The sequence below is a fragment of the Phasianus colchicus genome, chromosome 4, assembly GCF_987193195.1.
Source record: "Phasianus colchicus chromosome 4, bPhaCol1.hap1.1, whole genome shotgun sequence".
Lineage (NCBI taxonomy): Eukaryota > Metazoa > Chordata > Aves > Galliformes > Phasianidae > Phasianus > Phasianus colchicus.
The window spans coordinates 8,230,920-8,252,562 of record NC_143439.1 but is presented as its reverse complement, the minus strand read 5'-3'; the positions used below and the strand labels follow the sequence as shown (position 1 = coordinate 8,252,562).

General features: G+C 35.9%; 1 protein-coding gene across 12 annotated transcripts in view; it reads right to left on the bottom strand.

Annotated features, from left to right (window-relative positions):
- Window positions 1-21,643, bottom strand: part of IQCM (IQ motif containing M) — a 176,195-nt gene that overhangs the window by 56,524 nt on the left and 98,028 nt on the right. For all 12 annotated transcript variants that reach the window (XM_090138543.1, XM_090138540.1, XM_090138541.1 and 9 more), the window contains 4 exons: window positions 17,462-17,553; window positions 8,781-8,848; window positions 3,155-3,344; window positions 1,666-1,810 (listed from right to left, as the gene is read on the bottom strand). In XM_090138543.1, the coding sequence (XP_089994669.1) occupies window positions 1,666-1,810; window positions 3,155-3,344; window positions 8,781-8,848; window positions 17,462-17,553 (495 nt within the window). The remainder of the gene's footprint in view (window positions 1-1,665; window positions 1,811-3,154; window positions 3,345-8,780; window positions 8,849-17,461; window positions 17,554-21,643) is intronic.

Here is a 21,643-nt window from a genome sequence, read left to right as displayed (position 1 = left end):
GAAAAACAGCATCTGCCTTTTAAGTCAGACTTTGCACTCTAATTTTTGAAGACCATAACAACAAAACAACAACAAAAGACAATATATACTGAACTGCAATATCCTGTCATATCTACAAAGATGCTTTGAAGGTATAATGTTAAGACTTCCTGTTAAAGCACCAGTGACAACAATTGAAAAGCATTTCATCAAAATATGAAGAGCAGTACAAATTTTTCAGTCAGCCAACATCACCCAGTGTGTTATGAACTACTCAGCCTGGAAAAAAGATAGTTTTTCAGGAGGATATAGACTACATTCTAGGAGTTAATTAGTTTTATTGCTATTTTTTTCATAACATATTAGGGGAAAAACTAATTTCTGCATATAGTACTTAAAGTATATACATGCGTATTTCATATGTGGTGATAGAAATACCTGATTATGGAATTTTGAAGTAAACACTGAGACTATGTCATCAATGTCCAGAAGCTACTTTTTCCAAAGATATAAAACTTTATGGATGTAGACTAAAAGGACTGAATGAAAATTGGAATCAAAATGTAAGCAATTAATACATTTCATGTTCAAAAGGTGTAAGAATCTATCAGAATCAACTTTTAGTTTTTAGTGGGTATTATATTTTTATTTCTCTGAAATGCTAATTTATACTAGAAAAAATAAACCAGCGCATCTAAGTCTAATGTAGAGTGTTGTTGTTTTGATGCATAGTTGAAAACTCAAAATAATTTTTGTTTTCTTAGTTTTTCCTATTAGGAAAGCTATTTATTGTACACTCTCATCTAATCTTAAATATCCTCTATAATGCAGCAGTCATGTCTTCCACTGGAAGAGGAATTTGAAGGTCAACAGATTACTTAAAAAGGAAATTTAGATTATATTTTTGCAGTCTGAACTGCTTTTTCTTTTCCTTAATATCTTCCCATATCATGTGGGTAATAAGAATGGCACAAATATTCATATCCAAAAGTATGCAAAAGGCAGTGAGCAGAGCATCTGGAGTTAAGGAACAGGTAGCTTTGATATTAGTCAACTATTTCCTTTTATTTCAATGCCTTTTGCTTGCTTATCATGAGAACTATCAAGAAAAGCAGCTTTCAAGCTAGTGACATTTATGACATTCATGCTCCTCCCAGTCACTGAAGTTTACCTGTTGTGTCTGTCTATGAGTTTTGTAATATGCAGATGAACGATAACATGTATTCTCTCTATTACACTTCCTTGACTGTACAGGAAAGTCATCAAATAGGAGAAACATATCAAGTGTACAGTTAGTTCCATGTATAAAATTTTCAATACATAGATTGCTCAAAAAATCTGCAAAGGGACCTTCCTTTCAAGTCATTAGAAATCCTCCATTGCAACATGACATGTTGTTGCCAATCACTTAACAGTTATTGGTCTAAAACTCACATCATGTTGACACAATATTGTTAATTTCTTTAGCAAAAGACTGAAAGACTCTTTATTCAAACTAAATCCTACAGTTCTGAAGTCATGGAACGACATCTTAGAAATGCAGCTGTCTGTAAGGGGAAATGAAGTCTGCCTTGTACCAAAAACCATTAAAAAATGATTGTGTTGCGGACATGGAATATTGCTTAACAAGTGCCAGACTACTGGAATTAAAATAAACGTAACTCTGTGTTAAATGCAATTACTTACATTTTTTCTTGTCCATCCACTCCTCTAATTCACAATAATGAAGTGGTGTAGACAGATCCAAGACACCAGCTCGACTTTTAATGCGTGCCATCATGTTACGGTAACGTTTTACAGCTGCTAGTAAGGATGACCCATGACTTGCTGACTGTAATTAAAGATATTTTTCACTTTCATTACTGTAAGAAGGGAGTGAGAAGTGACAAAAACAAACAAATAAACAAAAAAACAGATGAGGAGATGGAAATGAGAGGTGTGCAGCATAAAAGAAAATCTTAAAAGAAAACAAGAATAAATTCCACTGCTGTAAACACTTGGACAGATGTGTGAAAACTCCACAGAGTTGATACAAAATAGTCCATTCCAGAGCTGACTAGGTAAAACTATTGGATAAAACTATTTTTGGATAAACACATTTTATTCCAAATTACAGAAGTAGGTCAGGAACTGTGTAAAATAGAAAATACTATCTGCAGAGTCTGGGTGGAAGAACAAGGTTCTGTATCTCAACAGAGGAAAAGTGGAACAGTGAACAAGGTGAGAAACTTTATGTTCAACATTTGTTTTTTGATTAAAAGTATGTCATAGGAGAAAAAATACATATTTGTCTCCTGCAGCCCAGAAGTAGATATCAAGACATGTAGTTTTACCTCATTGTTAATTATATCAGCAGCAAAAACTGTATATTAAGTGAAGGAATATTTTTAAAGGTTGATGATTACCAAATAATATGACCTGATTTTTACCATCTATTTTAGGATTTTGGAAAACTAATAAAATAGATAGTTTAATGAATGACTCAGTTCCTACTTGACCCACTTACTTCAATGAGATACAAGTTTTCTTATGGCATGCTTCTGAGACAAGGGGCTTAGACATCACTAGAAAAATGATATCTGAACTGAAGTTGTACAGCCTCCACAAGCACCCAACCTGCAATATGCATAAGCACTTCCAACTTGATATAAACTCTGAGATTGAAATCAGAAGTATTGTGGCATCGGTCTTGCATCATTTCTCAGGAAATGACATTTCATTTAGCAATACTTGCTGAAAAACAAGAACAGTAACTAAACTGTAGAATCCATGTTTTTTGTTCAGTAATTCAAGCATAAAACAGAGCTGGAGGAAGAAGAGTGCAATAACAGTCTGGTATCCATAGCTTGTTTACCTCAAAAACTGCAAGTCCTTTAATTAACAATACAACACGCATATATAACAAGAGTATTTAAAGGCAAAAGAATCATAGGTCACACAGGCTATTCTCTTCTAAAAATAATGGAGAGAATTCTTATAATCAAGTGATAGAAACAGGTTCCAGCAGAGAACTCACTATCTCACTATCACTGAATTAGCTCTGACCTTGAAGGTGCAGAAGAGCGATGGCAGACAAACTAGCTGAGCACAGTTTTTTTTTTTCATTGCCAAATAGTAATAATTCTTACTCTACTGGAATTTAAGCAGTACATGGATTAAACAATCAAAACATTACCTTAATCTTTACTCTCTTGTATGCCCTACGTACAAGCCACCCTCTCACATATCTTTGAATGCAAATGACTGCTTTAAGTTCTTCTCTGTTCCTAGGATGCTTTTTACTACCACAAACAGCTTCAAAGATTTCTGGGTGAGTTACATTCTTCCTTAGCTTCTTCTGCGTTTGAAGGGAAAGGCATTTATCACTAGAAATTAAAGTACAGAAAATTTGTTTTTCAGTTTGGTAGAAAAATGTTTGAAATATGAACCAAAATTCTAGTACACAAATTTCAGTTTGCAATTAAAATAATTACAAAATCACATACAAACCTTTCACTTACATGAATATATTGAAAAGACTGAAATGCAACTGATAGTGATTTACCATTTACAATTACAGAATAACCATCCAAATCTATTTGACAAATATTTTGTTATAGATGCATAGATCTGCTGAATTGCCATGTTTTTGTAAATGATAAGGATTAAGTTACTATTTTAAATATTTTAATATTTTCAATTCCTATTCAAACATACAGCTTTTTCCACCCATCCTAGGAGCCTGCTAAAAATCATAACTAACGTGAAAACCACTTTTCTGAAGTAATGACTTTGAGTCAGGCTAAAAATATATATTATATATATAAATATATAATATAAATATATAATGTATATAAAATAAATATATATATTAAATATATTAAATATATATAAAATAATATCTCCAGTAGATAGACACTCTGAAACCCTTAAGTATCCCTCTATCTGAATGCTAACTTTCATAGCTTTTATTAACGTGTTGGGAAATTAGTCAGGAAATTTTCCACTAAATTTAAAAAAAAAAAAAAAAAACACAATCATTTTATGAGTACATAGAAATGTATTAAAGTCAATCTTTTTCATAAGAACATACAAAGAAAAGCTATATTGGAGTTTTTCCTTTCAAAATAAGATAGCAGAAATACCAGACCCAACGAGATATTCAATAATCTGAACTATATATGTTTCTGTCACGGAGAAATTAAAAAATCATATTTAAACCTAAAAATATATCAATTTTGTCTTAATTAAAAACAGACCAAAAAAACCAAGAAGTGAACTCTCTAAAGTGGTTAATCAAAGCACTAGATTTTGCATTTGAAGCTGTGTATCTGGCAGAAATGTAAACTGAAACATAGCTGAGGATTTTTTCTCATCTAACACATTTAGAGCTTTCTTTTTTCTCAAGGAAATAGTCATTTTTATAGTTAAGGTTGTAAGTAACTATATACTGTAAAGTCAGTTGCAGTTTTACTTACTACATCCAGATTACGCCAAGACTAAACCAACCTGCTTGAAATATAATTTGTTGGGAAAATGTTTTTTGATGCCTGGTCTTAATTAAGCAAGGTGTTAATCAGATAAAAATGCTTGAGATACAGAGATCTAAGTGCTACTCAAAACCTTGTGATTTTACTTCCTTGACTGGATTTTTATTTTGTTGTTATGTAAATAGCTTAGATGATGAATTCCAAACTAGGTATTTTCCGGTGTTCTGCAGCACTTTCTCCTTCTAGCCAAAAGCCTGCAAGACTTTTAATCAGACCATTTTTTTATAATTAAAAAGTATCATTTGCACTTATTCATCATTTCAGTTTGTGCCACAAAGAAAAATCTGTCCCATAAATCTTGACCTCTCCACTGACTAAAATAACTTCCAGGTATTTCATATAACTTCCCACTGTGGGACCACAGTCTCACCACTCACAACCTGATACACCCATTGTATCTTCTCAGAGTGAACAAAAAATTCATCTGTCAGCTTAACTCAGCTCTATACCAAAAATATTATTTTTCCCAGAAATTATAACAGAGTGCGACCTATTAACTTTTTTGCAAGGTGTCAGAGAAATTGCAGTTTCTTGAGTTGCACAGGGGATGCCATTAGTGGACTCATTTCCATGGCCATTTCTAGACAAGTCTAGCCAGTTTGCAGGTAATGCTTATTTACTGTCTCAAACATTAGGACATCCAAGGGCAACGCTACAGAACAGATAAGATCCACTGTCTTCAAAGGTCAGGGACATCATGATGTCAGATGCACAAGAAGGGAAGTACCTGATTTATTAGATAAATGCACATAAAGAATTCACGCAATATTTCTATTCTGTTGTTTGTTTTTCCAAATTTTGAGAAAAAGGTTATCAGAAATGATTATCTACGTGAGAGGGCAGGTCCCATTCTGTTAATTTACAGGAAGAAAAATTTGAGAGCTTTTCTTGGCATTGTCATCAGATTTGTATTTTAGATACAGTTTGATTTTTTAAGAAAGCCCGCAAATCACTACAGAAGTTGGTAAAGAGATGTAGGTGGAAGATACCTATGGAAGATAGAGCACTCAAATGTAAGGAAAGAAAGTCTAACATCAACAAATATTAAATTAACTCTATTTTTTGAAAACATGTTTCAGAACAATTCTGAGTCTGCAACTACTGGAAGATATGGACAAATGCTTGTTTGAAATATCAAGCATACATTCAAGTCTTCACTTAACTACAGCAGCTGCCTGCACTACAAATGTGTTTGTAGAATCAAATTCATTCTGCAGAACTGATGGCAATGCATTGACTGGATCTTCCTACTGAATTATGCATATGGCAATTTTTCTATCATCTCACAATTTAATTTCATGCAATTTACATATGCTGATTAATACTGCACTGTAAAGATGTATTTAATATAATCTGGCACTGGTGTATAAATAATGTCTTTTATAGGAACTTTGTACTTTTCTTAAAGATTAACTTCAGTTAATGTCGTATACCAGTTACACTGTCCTTTCACTTATATATATAACAAAAGACAAATACTAAACTACCACTTGCTTACTGCAATTTCTGTCAGTTACACTACTTCTAAATAAGCTCTCTTATGACCAAATTTGTTGCTTTATTGGAAGAAAATAGCTAGACTAGAAAAAAAAGTATGTTTTTATTTAAAGAGTGTTTAGAACATTCTAGGTCAGAACAAATACCAGGCATGATGTTTGAAGAGGACATTCTATCAAACGATCAGTTTATCTACATTAATATATATTTCCATCACTTATAAATTGCAGTTCAGATATTGCTACTAATTAGTTTTGGCTGATACTGGAGTATTTTTTATGCCCCATTTATAAAAGCTGTTTGCCCATCTGTTAATAGGTTGGAAGTGATTAAAGGACACTTATTTTGGCTGTTGCAAAGGCCAAATCATTTTAAAGCTGCAAATACGTGACAAAATCAGCTAAAGATTTGCCAAGTTCAGGACCTGATTTTCCTAAAGGTTTGTGGTGTCTGCTTCCTCCCCCTTCTGCTTGAAGTATGTTTGAGTCCTCAGTAAACAAATATGAAACTTCAGCCTAGTAATGATAGGCCACACCTGTTAACTGTCTGAATACCTATGCCTTCTCTTCTTGCCTATTGTTTCTTCAATGCAAATAAAAGAGCAGGAAAGTGAGAAATAGGTGAATTTAGGTAATATCAGAGGAAAGACAAGACAAAAAAATAGTAAATTGTATGAAAACTATAGTCACGTAGAGTGAGCTGGCAATCAACAGCAAACAAAAATCTCTAATAACAGGAGACTTGTGTGTGCCATTTTTATGAGATAATTGAAGCCTTCCATTTCACCTTCGGAAGAGTATTTCAGTCACATATTTAACTTAAACAATTATATGGATAAGACTCATGCAAGGAGCTGGAATAACTCCTGCATAATATTTACATCCTATGGCCTAACTGAATGCAAATTTCACATACTAAACTATATCCTGTTCTTTTTCCACATACTCATTTGATGTTTTAAAGTACCAAGGTAGAACTCAAGCTGACCCTTATTCCAGGAGAAAAGTAACAATGGAGATGTGAAAAGAGTTTTCAAACAGATATTCTAACACTGGTTGGTCTGAAATTCCCTGAATAACTTACTCTTTAAAAAAATTTCAAAGGTAATATCAAAGGGAAAAAACTAGTTACTAACTGTAGACATACTTGCTCCATCTGCAAAATTAATTGTATAAATGAGCAACATGAAGTGCTACTGACGTACATTAAAGACATACCAACTTCATTGTATTTCTCTAATGGAAAATCTGTCAAGCACATTCTTTAATGATTATATGTCTTAAAAATTCAACAAATGAAAGGATTACCACTGAAATCGTATTAATCGGCAGAGGATTAACAGCCTACTGTTGAAAGACTTCATGAACTGCAATAGGAGATGATCTGAAATAAAAAATGCAAAGAGCTCTGCACATAAATAGTGCAGAAGAGCTGTAGATGTTGAAGCAGAAAAAGCGAAAAAGGATTGAACCAAAGGCTACTGATGTGAATAAAATCCTTCAGTATCAAAACTAAAACAAAACTGTAAGAAACATGCTATATACTGTAACATCCTCACTGCTTGCATACAGTTTACTCATTTCCTTTCTAAGTTTGTGTAGCCAATTGTCCTCTCATTCTCACTTGTAATTTCAACCACATTTAGATACATTATCTGAAATGTTTTTCAAGAATGAAACACATTGTTATTGACCATTCTGAATCCAATGGAAGACTGAGAACGAAGTCTTGATTTCCTCCTGGTACAGTTTTCTTTAATGGTTAGGAAGAGTTTACAAAAACCTTTAACTATACACAGCACAGCAATAAAAATCTGGGCACACATATATTGTTCTACCTTTTCTGTCTGTAGAACCATAATGAAATTATGGCCAGGCATTTCCTGTTACTTAATGTCTAGAGTTAATCTCATCAAACCTAATACAGCAGCTATCCATATTCATGAAAACACTTAAGGATGTGTTTGATTTTAGCTTTAGTGCAATTTTAGGATATGTCTGAAGTTAGGCACATACTTAAAATGCCATGCTGAATTGAAAAGGAGGCAATTGTACGCTTACCTGAGCTAAAGTTAAAAATTAAGCATATGCTTAAGTGTTTTGCTGAATACAGATGGAACACTGAACGGGAGCCCAGTGATTACTCACAAGTGTCAGTATGTTCCTAATCCAGAAATTATCACTATACAAATAAAATCTGAAGATATGAATATACATAATCAATGTATGGCTGTCTAGAATTTTGATGACCAACTAATTATAATTCTTGCAGACATAAATAGGAAAGATGATGAAACACTGCTTAAATTCAAAGACATATCCCAAATTATTCACTCAGGATGTTCACAGAAGACAAAATATGACAGTAAAACAACATAGATGCATAAAGAGAAGCTGTAATGACAGACACAACAGCTTTAACTTTCAGCTGAAGATAGTTTTCAACATTATTGGGATTTAGTTGATCTTATAGCTTGGTACTAGAATTTTCCCAGTATTCTGAGGACACGGTGATATTAAAAAAAAGATCTGTTTCATCAGACCATATGAACCAGAACCAGAATCGTCATGCTGAGGTTTTGCAACTTAATGACATTGAAAATCTATAGATTCTATTGGAAATAATGTAAATGCATGACTAAGACCCATTCATGCTTCCTAATTGCTTTGTCAGTTTAAATATGAATTTCACTAAGAAAAAACATTGGAAAATACATCTGAAAACAAGTCAGTTTCATCTGCCATTTTAACAAAAGATTAATAGGAAAAAAAGCACCTCATTTTTTTCCTTTCTAGTTTACCACCCGATGCAGCACGTTTCTTTTTGTTGGTTTGGAAGTCTATCTGGAAAGACAGAAGAGACGAAAGATCTAGTGAATTAGATGATAGGTACTCCCTGTTTATCTACCTTTGGTTCTAATTCTAGCATTGTCTTATTTAATCAATATGAAAACACACAAATACAAAATGTTTTTCCTCATAGAACCACTTGTGTAGATGAGGTTGGTTAGTATTTGTTGTGCTGTATTTCTGTTCTGGCTAACTCTTAAAAAGGATACATCCTCTGGTAAAAGAGAAAAAACAAGATATAATGGAATAACTATAACCCATCTCATTTGCCCTTCTCTAGTATGAAATATGGCTTTTCTCATATACATTTTCATGCTGTATTTACTGATGAATATCACATACTGTTTTTACAACCCATTGATTCAGTATCATGAGATCTAACTAAAAGCTAACTGAGCTGCAATAAAATCTTGAAAGCAGGGGAAAGGCTGATCTCTGCCAATCTCACACTTTACCTTTCAGACACCTTTTCTTTTTAGGACAGTCTGATTGGCATGCAATATTAAGGTATGCATGCAATAGGGATGTAGTAAGAACTATGTCCTGATAAGCAGCCAGCTACATGAATGTTTTTATGTTCTTAGTGTATTCCAACTAGATTATCCAGATGATATCAGGAATCTCCCTGTCAGTTAAGGACAGGGGATTCGCACCTATCCAACTCACAGACAAGTCCTATTGATTCCATGCTGCCATCCCACACACTATTGGCTACATCATGGTCCCTAGTCTCGCTTCACATAACTGAAACTAGAGTCTCACGTGTAACAGTATACTAGCCTAGGTAGAACCTTAGGTTCTACATTGCTCCACTCCTGTTATCTCAGACCAGTTCACAGTCATGCTATTCTCCCAGTTCATAGCATAACACTTCCTCTGATTCTTCTTCTGGCCTGATCTGCTTGGCTTCTGTCATTAATTGTCACTAACTCCTGACTTCAGCCTCTCTCCACAGTGCTATCTGTCTCAAGACATGCAGATATGAAGATGTTTCCTGTTCACCCCTAAGCTGTTTTTTTTTTTCCAATGCACAACCTCCTACTATATTTTAGAGTCCATTTAGTGATGAGTGAATTTGAGAAAACTAATCATAATTATTCTAAATTCTGAACTGTGTTAAAATGCCAAATTTAGAAAAAATCCAGGTATACGCTTTAAGAGTACGTTGCTGCACCAAACATTTTCATTAATTTTGCAGCCATCAGAAAGTTTTGATAAGCAAACAACAAAATATGATTTAGTTCAAAAAAATCTTAGTAGTATGTGCTAAATTAATGCTGGCAATGCATTAAGTATATCTTAACCACTTTTTCAAGAATGATATTTAGCAAATCTACACACAGAGCCTAAATGTGAGACGCTGATTACCATTTTTTAATCAAAGGCTGCCAGTTTTAAGTTTGCAAGTCAGTGCACAGACTTGTATTGCAGATTTCATCCACTGAGGGATTGGTTACCCAAATGCTAGAAAAAATACATTTTTTTTTTTAACAAAGCTACTACATTTCAAGTAAATGCTATTGTAGAAAGAGGGCCTGGCTCTGTACATCCTTTAATTTTGTTGGATTATCATCAATCAATTAAATGTTATCTCCAGGGAGAGTTAAAATGAACGTGCGTTATCAGGAATAGCCTTATTTAATTTCTGGTTTTTATAGTTATGTGGTTCTGTGGTCGTTTATTTAAGAAGTTGTCTGTTATTACTGAGCAGCCTTGGTCAGTTCAAGTGGTTTTCATACTATTTTACCATATTTTGGTAAAATAGGTATTTTTCACACCTGTTTTTGACCCAAGAATCTGAGTCCTAAAATGATTCCTTCCAGACTTAAAGTGTTTAATACCCATCATTTTATCAGTCCCATTCATTCATTTGGAAACCCTGCCCAGCATATGAAGTGTATGATGGCAGGTAGCCTACCTTTTACTTCATGTTGTGTAATATCAAGACAATGTCTAATAATGCCACCATGAACGATTTAATATGAAGATGAGACTAAACTTCTTGTGTAATTGAGATGTGAATTGATGATTTTATACAGTCTGAGTGTTAATACCAGCTACTTAGGAGAAAATAGGAGAAAAAAAGTGGACGTAGAAGTGAGATACACATACTATCTGCATAAGACCTCAAGAGCCATTCTCAAAAAATGAATTTCTGGGCAAATGTACAACCATAAAGTGATTTTGCACATTTCTGGGTATAAATGTCTTAATTCAGTGCAAAATATATATACCTGATGACTTCCTAAGTTGCTTCAAATATATCTTAGTAATGAACATGAGATTTACCTAATGCTACAAGACATCATCTGAGCTATTCTTGGGTTCTCCAGCTGTGCTTATTGCTATGTAATCCTGATAAAGGAAATTAATACACTACTGAACACATGATAAGGATTTGCCAGGACCAGACCTCTAAATATATTTGATATAAAAAAAATAAAGTATCGAACATATGTAATCATTGCTTATTTCAAAAATGGACAGTTTAAAAGATAACCTTTGATCTGCAGTCTGCTACCCACATAACCTAATGAAGCAGGGAGAAAGCTATTTTTCACCTTACTTTCTTAAGCATTCTTTTTAAAGTATGATATACCTAATGTTACTTTCTTTAAGTAAGTTCGCCACTTAGTTTGAAGTATGTGCCCTATTAACTGCAAGGAAAATCATGTCATCAATCCCTGAAAAGTAGATGAGAAATATACACAGAGGTTTTCTTGGCAATCTGCAGTCGCCATGATATTTGATACACTGCTACAACAAAGGAATCAAATGGCTTTATCTTCTCAGAATCTTCCACACAAGACAGCACAGTGAAGCATGTGTTCGAATCAGAGGGAGCTGTTCTCACTTCACATTATGATGAGCCACTTGCCAACTGAGTTCAGCCTCCTACCTCCCAATTGCAGAAAGAATTTAATTGGCTATTGCAGCAATCTGTACTCTGATAAGGTTGCTGAGAGGAGGAAAAAAAAAAAAATAAGGAAAGCCTGTTTCATTTGAAGACTGCAAATAATGTTTTTCTTCTACAATCCTCTGTTTGTGCTGGTCCACCTTCTCAGCATGCAGACATACTTCAAGCAACCATTACTCCCTCTAAATTTCCTATTTCTTCCTGTGGCCATCCAAAAGTTCACAGTTCCTTTCCTTTACTTCCCAAACTATCTTTGAAGTCTCCACTATGCAAGTCTTGTGGTTTAACCCAGCAAGAAGCTAAGCACCACACAATCACGTACTCCCTCCTCTCCCAGTGGGAGAGGGGAGGGAATTAAAAAAAAAAAAAAAAAAAAAAACAAAAAAAAACTTGTGTGTTGAAATAAAACTATTTCCTAAGATAGAGAAAAGATATAACTGTTATGAATATATATATTTTTATGAATGCACACAACAAGGAATGCACAAGCAATTGCTCACCACTCACAGACTAATGCCTACCTAGCCCCCAGTGAGCAAATAGAGCAAGATGAACTCCCACTCCCTTCAGAACTCCTTCTGCATCATGTCATATGATATGGAATACACCTCAGGCCAGTTTAAATCAGATGTCCTGATACTGTGCCCTCCAATCTCCTTGAGCCCTTCACTGAGAATGGCCTTGACTCTATACAACACTGCTTAGCATCAACTATAAACATCAGTTTGTTTATATCAATTATTTTCCCCCTAACAAATCAAAACTTAACAATTGTACCAGACACTCTGAAGAAAAAAAAATCCATCCCAGCTGAAACTATGACAGTGGCCCAGCAGCTTGTACATGCTTTCATCTGAGGCTGCCTCCCTCCTATGAATTCAAAGTTTTATTCTGCCTGAGACAAGTGTGGCCTGCAATAAAGACCTTGCTTCCACTTCACAAGCCACCTGTTATCTTCTTCACCAACCTGCCAACTTCTCTGTTGCTTCCCGGTCCTGCTGCTCCCCAGCCCACTGTGCCATCTGCACAGCAGGAATTCAGAGATAAACTTACCAAGTGTTAGAAGTCTCAGCTTTGTCTCAGAGATGATGCTGTTTTGTGAGCAGAATAATTATTCTGGAATAAAAGTAACTTTTATTTAAGAATAACGTCTGCATGGAAACCTACTCCAGAACTGGAGTAGCAAACTAATTTATCTGACTCTAGTTCTGCTTGTCTGCTTCTTCTTTTATACATGAACTATTTCCGAATAGTAACAGTTTTCTTAGTAGAAGAGAATTGATATGGACACAATCATTTCATTAATCTGCAAAAAGTATAAAAATAATTTAAACATGAGTAACATTTCTAATATTTTTGTAACTGAGGAGAAGCTGAAATGCAGCATTCTAAAATTTGTGGTTCTGATGACTGAAAAGCCTTTTAAGTCTTCTGTGCCAACATAATAATAATAAAACATTAGAAATGAAACCATAGATCACAGCATCCCAGAAGATGTTGAAGAGAGTTGTATGAAGCACTGAAAGAGGTGACTAGGTTGCAACCAGAGAAAAGATCTACCTTGTTTATTATAGCCAGTATTAGGTACCATGCTATAGAAACTCAAGACTTTAGTCTTGCTTTCAAGGTCCCATGATGATGAACACTGATACAGGGTAATCATTAGCCCAGACAGTTACCAATTGCAGTAAAAAAAAATCAAGAGGCAATAGAGAAATACAGACAGGTGATGTAACATGAGGAAATAATGAATTGATTTTGATTAGCATGATAGATAACTGTCACAGTACTTAATGACTGTAACTATTGAACAGACAATATGGTTAAGATTAATCTTAAGAATGAAGAGAAAGTGCATTAAAGATGATGTTTTGGACTATCTACAAAGAGTTTCTGGCAAGTCTACCAGGTAGCCCAGAAAAAACACCTACAGTAGCATGCTGGAACATTAAACCTTGCATCATTTATCAATAAGAAAAATAGAAGCTGATCACTCTATTTTAAATCAGAGATCATAGAGTGGAAAAGGATGTTTCACATTTTGTTCAATTCAGATTATTATGATATCCTGTCTAAACTGGTGAATTTGAACTACGGAACCACTCTGCATGATAAGCAGTAGAACTCTTTATCAGCCTTGAATCATAATTCAAGCTAATTCACAGCTAGCTTTGAAAGAGCTTCAGATTTAAATAACTGTCTCTTATTTTAGGTTGAGTGCAAGACTGTAGTAAAGTGAAAATCACAAGCAAACCAAGCTATCTCAGTACTTAAAACATCACTATTATATCCCTTTCCCAAAGAAAAAAAATCAATAACTAAAAAACAGATATTCTGGTGTGCTAATACCTTATCTACAAGCAATCTTTCTTTCTCATGCACCTTTTTGGAAAAGATTTTATTAACCATATCTTAAAGTTTAATGAACTACTCTTACTGGTTTTATTTATCAGAATATACATAAAAGCCATTTTAAAGAAACAACAAATGCTTGTATATAGACAAGCAGAGCTTCAGGCACTTTCTGAGCACTGTCACTGTTTTACCCAGATTCATAAGTCATACCAATCTATGTTGTCTCTTCTCATTAAATAAAATACAGTCAGACATGCAAATATTCTGAAACATCTTTGTTCATGTGAAATGTTGAGTAACAAATATGTCTGTGCATGCTTTCTAGTCTTTCTTCCTCACTTCTTGTCTATATTTTAATAGATTTTCTTCTTGCTAGATTAGGTACTATAGCTGATTTCATCACATATAAATGCCATGAAGCAGTGCAAGTAAACTTGGTAACTCACCTACCAGGAGTACAGCTATTGTAAATAGAAAACTGACTTGAAGTTAAAAATAATTTAAAGGATGTCCTTCAGAATCAGCTATAAGAACAACCTAACTGCATTGGCAATGAAGGCCTATCATCAATGCCTCTGTGGAGGAGGCATCCTAGCTATGTTATCTACACAAAGTACCATCATGTTTTTGGATCATGAGTTCAGTGCAGGCTCACTCATGACATCAGAACATTTCAAGATTTTGTAACTTAGTTTTCTTCAGTTGCAAAACAAAATCAAGAGTCTAGTGCAATGGCTAAGGATTCACTTAGGTTGCTGGAAAGTCATATAAAACAGAATGCCCTGAATGAATCAGCACAGTGATTTTCAACTTCAGCCTATCCAAGTAAACCCTTTGCAAGTTTGGTTTCAAGAGTGAGTAAGCATTTCTGTTTTTCTCATTTTCTCCCCACAGCAGACATTCTAGGCCTTGAGAAATTATTCTTGACAAAAATACCATTGAAACTCATTTCAGGAGGAAAACACACCAGCTGGAGAGTTTCAGATTTTGCCTGAAGGCAGGGTATATTTATCAGTCATTTGCTCCTTGTAGAAGAAATGTTTGCTTATTCTTGCTAGGATAAGAATATTTTCAATAAATGCTACACTGTAGTCAGCCTTGTTTCCTCCTAATGCAATTGTTTTCAGCATAGCTAAAATGACCTTAACATAAATTGTAACTGTTGAAACTCTTGTTAGCCTCTTAAGGCTGAACTACAATGTTGATAAGGACATATAACAGGCAAACTTTCATTTAGCTTTTAGTCACCATCAATCTAAGCTTGTATCTGAGACTAAATATCCTTGAGCATGCCATTAATATTGACAATAGACTTCAAAATACTGTATTTTCATTGAATTACCTATAGAGACATGCTGCCACTGTCCCTGTCCCTGGAATCTTGTATCATTCTCACCATTTAGTGCTGCTTAACAAAATATCTAATGAAATATTACCAAAACAGTCCTCCCAAAGCATATTACCTTCAATAATTCCATTCAATATTGCTAAACTAAATTCTAAACTCTGTGTCTTCATGGATTAGTATCATCTGAGAGATCTTCAGACTACCATACTTCCTAGTAAAGTTTTCAAACCGGAAGCAACAATATGAGGAACCATTTTGCAGCTAACTTCCAAATACTCACTTGTAAAACACAGTTTAAGACAGAGAATGAGGACTCCCCAAAATACAAACATGATATGTTTAATATGCTTAGAAAGCCATGCTATCACGTGCAGCGTTAAGTTGTCCATCAGTATGGTCACCCAGCATTCAAGCACTGACTGCATTAAGTGCAGAAAAACGGCTGCTAGAATAATCAGTGCAATGAAGGGTGTCTCAGATGAGAGGAAACAAGAAGTATTTTGACCTTTTTCAGTCCAGAGAGATAAAGTCTGACAGTGGACACAATTGATTCAGGCAGGAGTGGGCGTGACAAGTCAAGAAGGGAGAAGAACTGTAACACCGAATGACAATGTTGGCATGATACAAAGTCAGTACAAACTAGCCATCCCTAAACTTAGGGTGAAAGCTGATTAAGGTTTCTAAGTACCAAAAGAGACTAGAGCTGTTTTCCCACAGAAGTACTAAAGTGTTTAAAGAAAGAAATAATAATAACTAGGTAAAAAACATATCTGGTATATGTAAATGGTACAGTCGCCTTCAGCAGGAAAGTCCTGGATTTATCAGATAAAAACGTATCTGTTCAAAGTCACTCTCTTTTCATGAATTAACAGTCTAAGGACAGTTTACAAATAGGACTGAATTACAGTAAAGAAATAAAAGTTTGCGTTTATACAAAGCCTATGTTCACAGTGCTTTCCAAAGAATACAGAGAACAATTATCCAACTGTATTTATCTGAGGATGAATCATTTAAAAGCAGCTATAATTATATGATACTTTTAAGGATAACATCTCCAAGATCAAGAGGTGATAGAATTTCAACTGCCACTACCCAGAATCCTGTCTGACTCAATTTAAGTCATCAAACCTCCTCTCATCTCCTATATTCTCTTTATTCACAGTTTCCTTTTTAAGAACAAAAGAAACATTTAAAGAAAAAGGAAACCTTCCACTCTTGTTTCTTGCCAGCCTTTCAGACCTCACAAGGGTTTTCCAGCAGCCTAAATATATTTACAACACAAGCCATTCAATGATTATATGACCTATTGACTTCTAAGGTCAAAGAGAAAAATTTAAGTATGGAATTTATATCCAGCAGCTGCATGCTATCTCAGAGTATATTTAACATTTAATTTTTGTAACTCAAAACCATACAAGGACTTCGCATAGCCATATATTTACAAAACTTAAATACACATTTATTTATGGACATAACCATTTGTAACTACAAAAATTTGAGAATCAATCATCTTTGAAGTGTTCAAATATTTTTAAGAAATACATGTTAAAATCACTACAAAGGTATGGTAATTTTAGCTACACAGTTAGCACGCTACATTTCATGAGGTTGGGTCAAATAAATTCATCCTTAATAGGCATTAGGATAAAGCTTACACTTTTGGATGTGCATTGTAAATATCAAATCTGCAAAACAACGATAGCCATTCCATGATGATGTAAATTCTGGAAACCTGTGAAAAACTAGTTTGTCCATGGTAATTGGTTGAGCATGGTTCTCCTAATAATTGAAGAATACCTACTAAGCTAGTTATGTTTTGGCCCAAAAACTTGGCTACTGCTCTAACTATGAGCTTTGTTACTGTGCTTTGATAACACTATCTAGACTATAAATTCTTATGTAGAAAGTGAAGTTTATTAAAATATTTCTAATCTGTAATGTCCGCAGAGTTTATCCATCCTTACTAACACTCAGTCACTTTACATACCTTCTTCAGTCTCACGTTTTTTTGGCTCATCTGATCATCCTCCTTCACAGGAATTGGTGCAACCATGCCTCTCCAGTCCCAGTATGCTTTACCTGTTGAGAAGATTTATGTGGTTTTGAAAAACGTATCACTTATCTATAAATTACATCACATTATTTATTTGCATTCAAGTTACTGAATTTCGAGTTTCAAATTTGAAACTGGAATTGATATCTACCCACTATAGGATGAGTCAGGAGTTTCCAAAACACATTTCAAATGTTATCATGCTCATTTTGTGGACCAATGAGCAAAATCTCAAAGTCAGCATCTCATAACACAGTTTTTAATGCAGTCCTTTCAGTATTTTCAAAGGAAAAACTGAAAGTCTCATTTTATCCAGATAGCCTCCATAGAAAGGCACAAAAGAAGCTCCGCATTCTTCCATTCACCTTAGCATGGCTTCCTGTTCCTCTCTTAAAGCTCTTGGCTGCAATGTTGGCTGTAAAGCCTCCTCTTCTTTTGTCTCCTGAAAATTACCTAACTTGTATGCTTCTTTCCGATTAAGGCTGAAAATGGGAACAGAGCTGCTTTTTAAAGAGCCAGCCTGATTTCATCTAACTGCAACTCCACCGAAGTCAGTGAAATGCGTGTATCTCACGCCAAGTCACAAAGTAGTTCTTACTCTAATATGATAATTTCTTTAAACTGTTCCTAATGGTAAAGTACACATATATTACTTTTCGAAGAAAAACTATCCCTAGCACCTTCAAGTATGCCGAATTCCTTTCCCCAATACAACTTCTTTTAATGAAAAAAGCATACATTACTTGAAATCATGAGTTGCCAGATTACATTGTAAAATAAATCACTTAGCTATCAAGTTCTCAAAAATAAATAATCTCACATTTTTTTGTACAAATGTACAACTGTAAGCAGTTCTTTCATCACATGGTAGCGATTGTTATGTTCTGTACAAAAACACAAATTTGAAACAGTAGAATGCTTAACCTGTATCACAGTAATTTTGATACTGACTGAGTGAAAGAATTTTCTTACTCCTTAGAAGAAAACACAACCTTGATTTCAGTGAGTGCACTACAATATCAGGGAAATCAAATACCTCAGTAGATTAGATCACATTTCAGGAAAACCGAATAAAATTTGGCTAGTGAAATGAAAATGTTAAGCATGCAAGTTTTGCCTATTATTCACATCAAAACAGAGCAGACATAGTAAAAAGAATCAACATTCTTTTTGTCCAGGCCTCATTCTCCAAAAACAGCGCACTTTAATCACAAGAAAATTTTAAATGTAAATAGGTACAGAGATATCTGCAGTCTCTTCACTGAAGGGAGCAGATGAAGATGCAATTTCTTGATCAATTTTTTCATTTCTACTTAGCATGAGACATGCATACCTGTTTAACCATTCACTTTCTGTAGCATAATCATCTTTTCTGAAACTATTTCCAGGGGACTGTAGAAGAACCATTTTTCTTCTGCCACATGTTTTTTTGGAATGCTGTGACTAGCAGCCTGCACAACTGTTTATATTCGTCATTAACAAAACAGTACGCTTTCTTTTATTCTACAGGTCACAATGATTACATTTACTGACACAGGAGCTTATACCTCTATCCAAAACCAACAAAAATTCTGTAATTTCATTATGTATTCACTGATGGAAAAAGATCAGAAGCACTAGGGAATGAAAACTACAAAAGCTGTGCTACAAATGGTAGGTACTCAGGTAATGTTCATCCATTTTTCTGGTCTTTCAGATACTCCCTTTAACTTCTACCATCTAGCATAACTGGTGTTCCTGCAGGGAAATGAAATAGTCTCTTGGCTGCTCCCAGGAAAGGTGAGTTTATTAAATACTAAATTACTTAAGACTGAGTGACCTGTTAGACTGCAAAAGAAAAAAACAGCAAATTTGGTGCTCTGTATGTGATTGAGCAGGCACAGTGCACCATTAGAAAACATGCAGCTAGACAATATTTAGCCCATATTTGCAATAGGAAACAGGATTTGAAGATACAGCTCTTTCTTTTACAGCTTTTATAAATTTGGTTAAGCACATTTTTTTAGTGGGTTGGATTTTACAGCTTTTGACTCTCTCCATGAATGTCTAACTAATGGAATCCACTGCAAAGTTCAGTTATTTGAACTACTTCTAGAAATCTCAATCATCATGGAAATACTGCAGAGCATTGCTTATTGCCTGTCTTTTTATCAACCTCTCCTCTACTAAATGAAGACATATATGAAGAATGCCTGATATAGCTTAGTAAGAAAGATAAAGAAATTCTGTAGTTTCCACGTGCAATATCCTAATGCAAAGACGTTGGAATGTGCTGGGGATCTCTGTTACCTAGTTTACTCACAGAATCACAGAATCACAGAATTGCCAGGGTTGGAAGGGACCTCAAGGATCATGAATCTCCAACCCCCCTGCCACATGCAGGGCCACCACCATTCCACCTAATGCTAGACCAGACTGCCCAGGGCCCCATCCAATCTGGCTTTGAACACCTCCAGGGACGGGGCATCCACAACCTCCCTGGGCAGCCTGTTCCAGTACCTCACCACTCTCTCCGTAAAGAATTTCCCCCTGACATCCAACCTAAATCTCCCTTCCCTCAGCTTAAAACCATTTCCCCTTGTCCTGCTGTCACTCACCCTTTCAAAGAGTTGATTCCCCTCCTCTTTGTAGGCTCCCTTTATGTACTGAAAGGCTGCAATGAGGTCACCCCGCAGCCTTCTTTTCTCCAGGCTGAACAAGCCCAGCTCCCTCAGCCTGTCCTCATAGGGGAGGTGCTCCAGTCCCCTGATCATCTTTGTGGCCCTCCTCTGGACCCTCTCCAACAGCTCCCTGTCTTTCTTGTACTGGGGGCTCCAGACCTGGACGCAGTATTCCAGATGGGGCCTCACAAGAGCAGAGTAGAGGGGAACAATCACCTCTCTGTCCCTGCTGGCCACCCCTCTTCTGATGGAGCCCAGGATCCCATTTGCCTTACGAGCTGCAAGGGCACACTGCTGGCTCATGTTAAGTTTTTCGTCTACCAAGACCCCCAGGTCCTTCTCCACAGGGCTGCTCTCAAGGACCTCTCCTTCCAGTCTGTAGGGATGCCTGGGATTCCTCCGGCCCAAGTGCAAAACTCTGCACTTTGCAGTGTTGAACCTCATCAGGTTCACCCGGGCCCACCTTTCTAGCCTCTCGAGGTCCCTCTGAATGGCATCCCGTCCTTCAACTGTGTCAACCACACCACTCAGCTTGGTGTCGTCAGCAAACTTGCTGAGGGTGCACTCAATTCCGTCATCAATGTCATTGATAAAGATGTTAAAGAGCACCGGTCCCAAGACAGACCCCTGGGGGACGCCGCTCGTTACCAGCCTCCACCTGGACATAGAGCCATTGATGATCACCCTCTGTCTGCGGCCTTTCAACCAGTTTCTTATCCATCGAGTGGTCCACCCATCAAATCCACATCCCTCCAGTTTGGAGATAAGGATGTGGTGGGGGACCATGTCAAAGGCCTTGCTCAAGTCCAGGTAAATGACATCGGTCGCCTTTCCCTTGTCCACCGATGCCGTCACTCCATCATAAAAGGCCACCAGATTGGTCAAGCATGACCTTCCTCTGGTGAAGCCGTGCTGGCTGTCACGGATCACACGCCCTTTCCTCATGTGATCAAGCATGTCATCCAGGATGATCTGTTCCATGATCTTCCCAGGCACAGAGGTGAGACTCACCGGCCTGTAGTTCCCAGGGTCCTCCTTGCTCCCTTTCTTGTAAATGGGAGTGACGTGACCCTTCCTCCAGTCATCCGGGACCACACCAGACAGCCACGACTTCTCAAATATGATGGAGAGCGGCTCGGCAACCACCTCAGCCAGCTCCTTCAGAACCCTGGGATGCATGCCATCCGGCCCCATAGACTTGTACACATTCAGTCTCATGAGGCGGTCTCGGACCTGCTCTGTCCTCACAGCAGGGGGGGATTTACCACCCCAGTCCCCACCCAGAGGTGTAGCTCAGAAAAGTGATTTTCTGTTACCCACAAAACAATTACCTTGGAGCCTGAGAATTTAATAATTTAATAAGTATCAGCATTAACAAAAAAAAAAAAAAAAAAAAAAAAAAGTTGAGAAAAAATAGGTATATATCATTTTGCAATTCTAGAGACCAGTGCTTCAA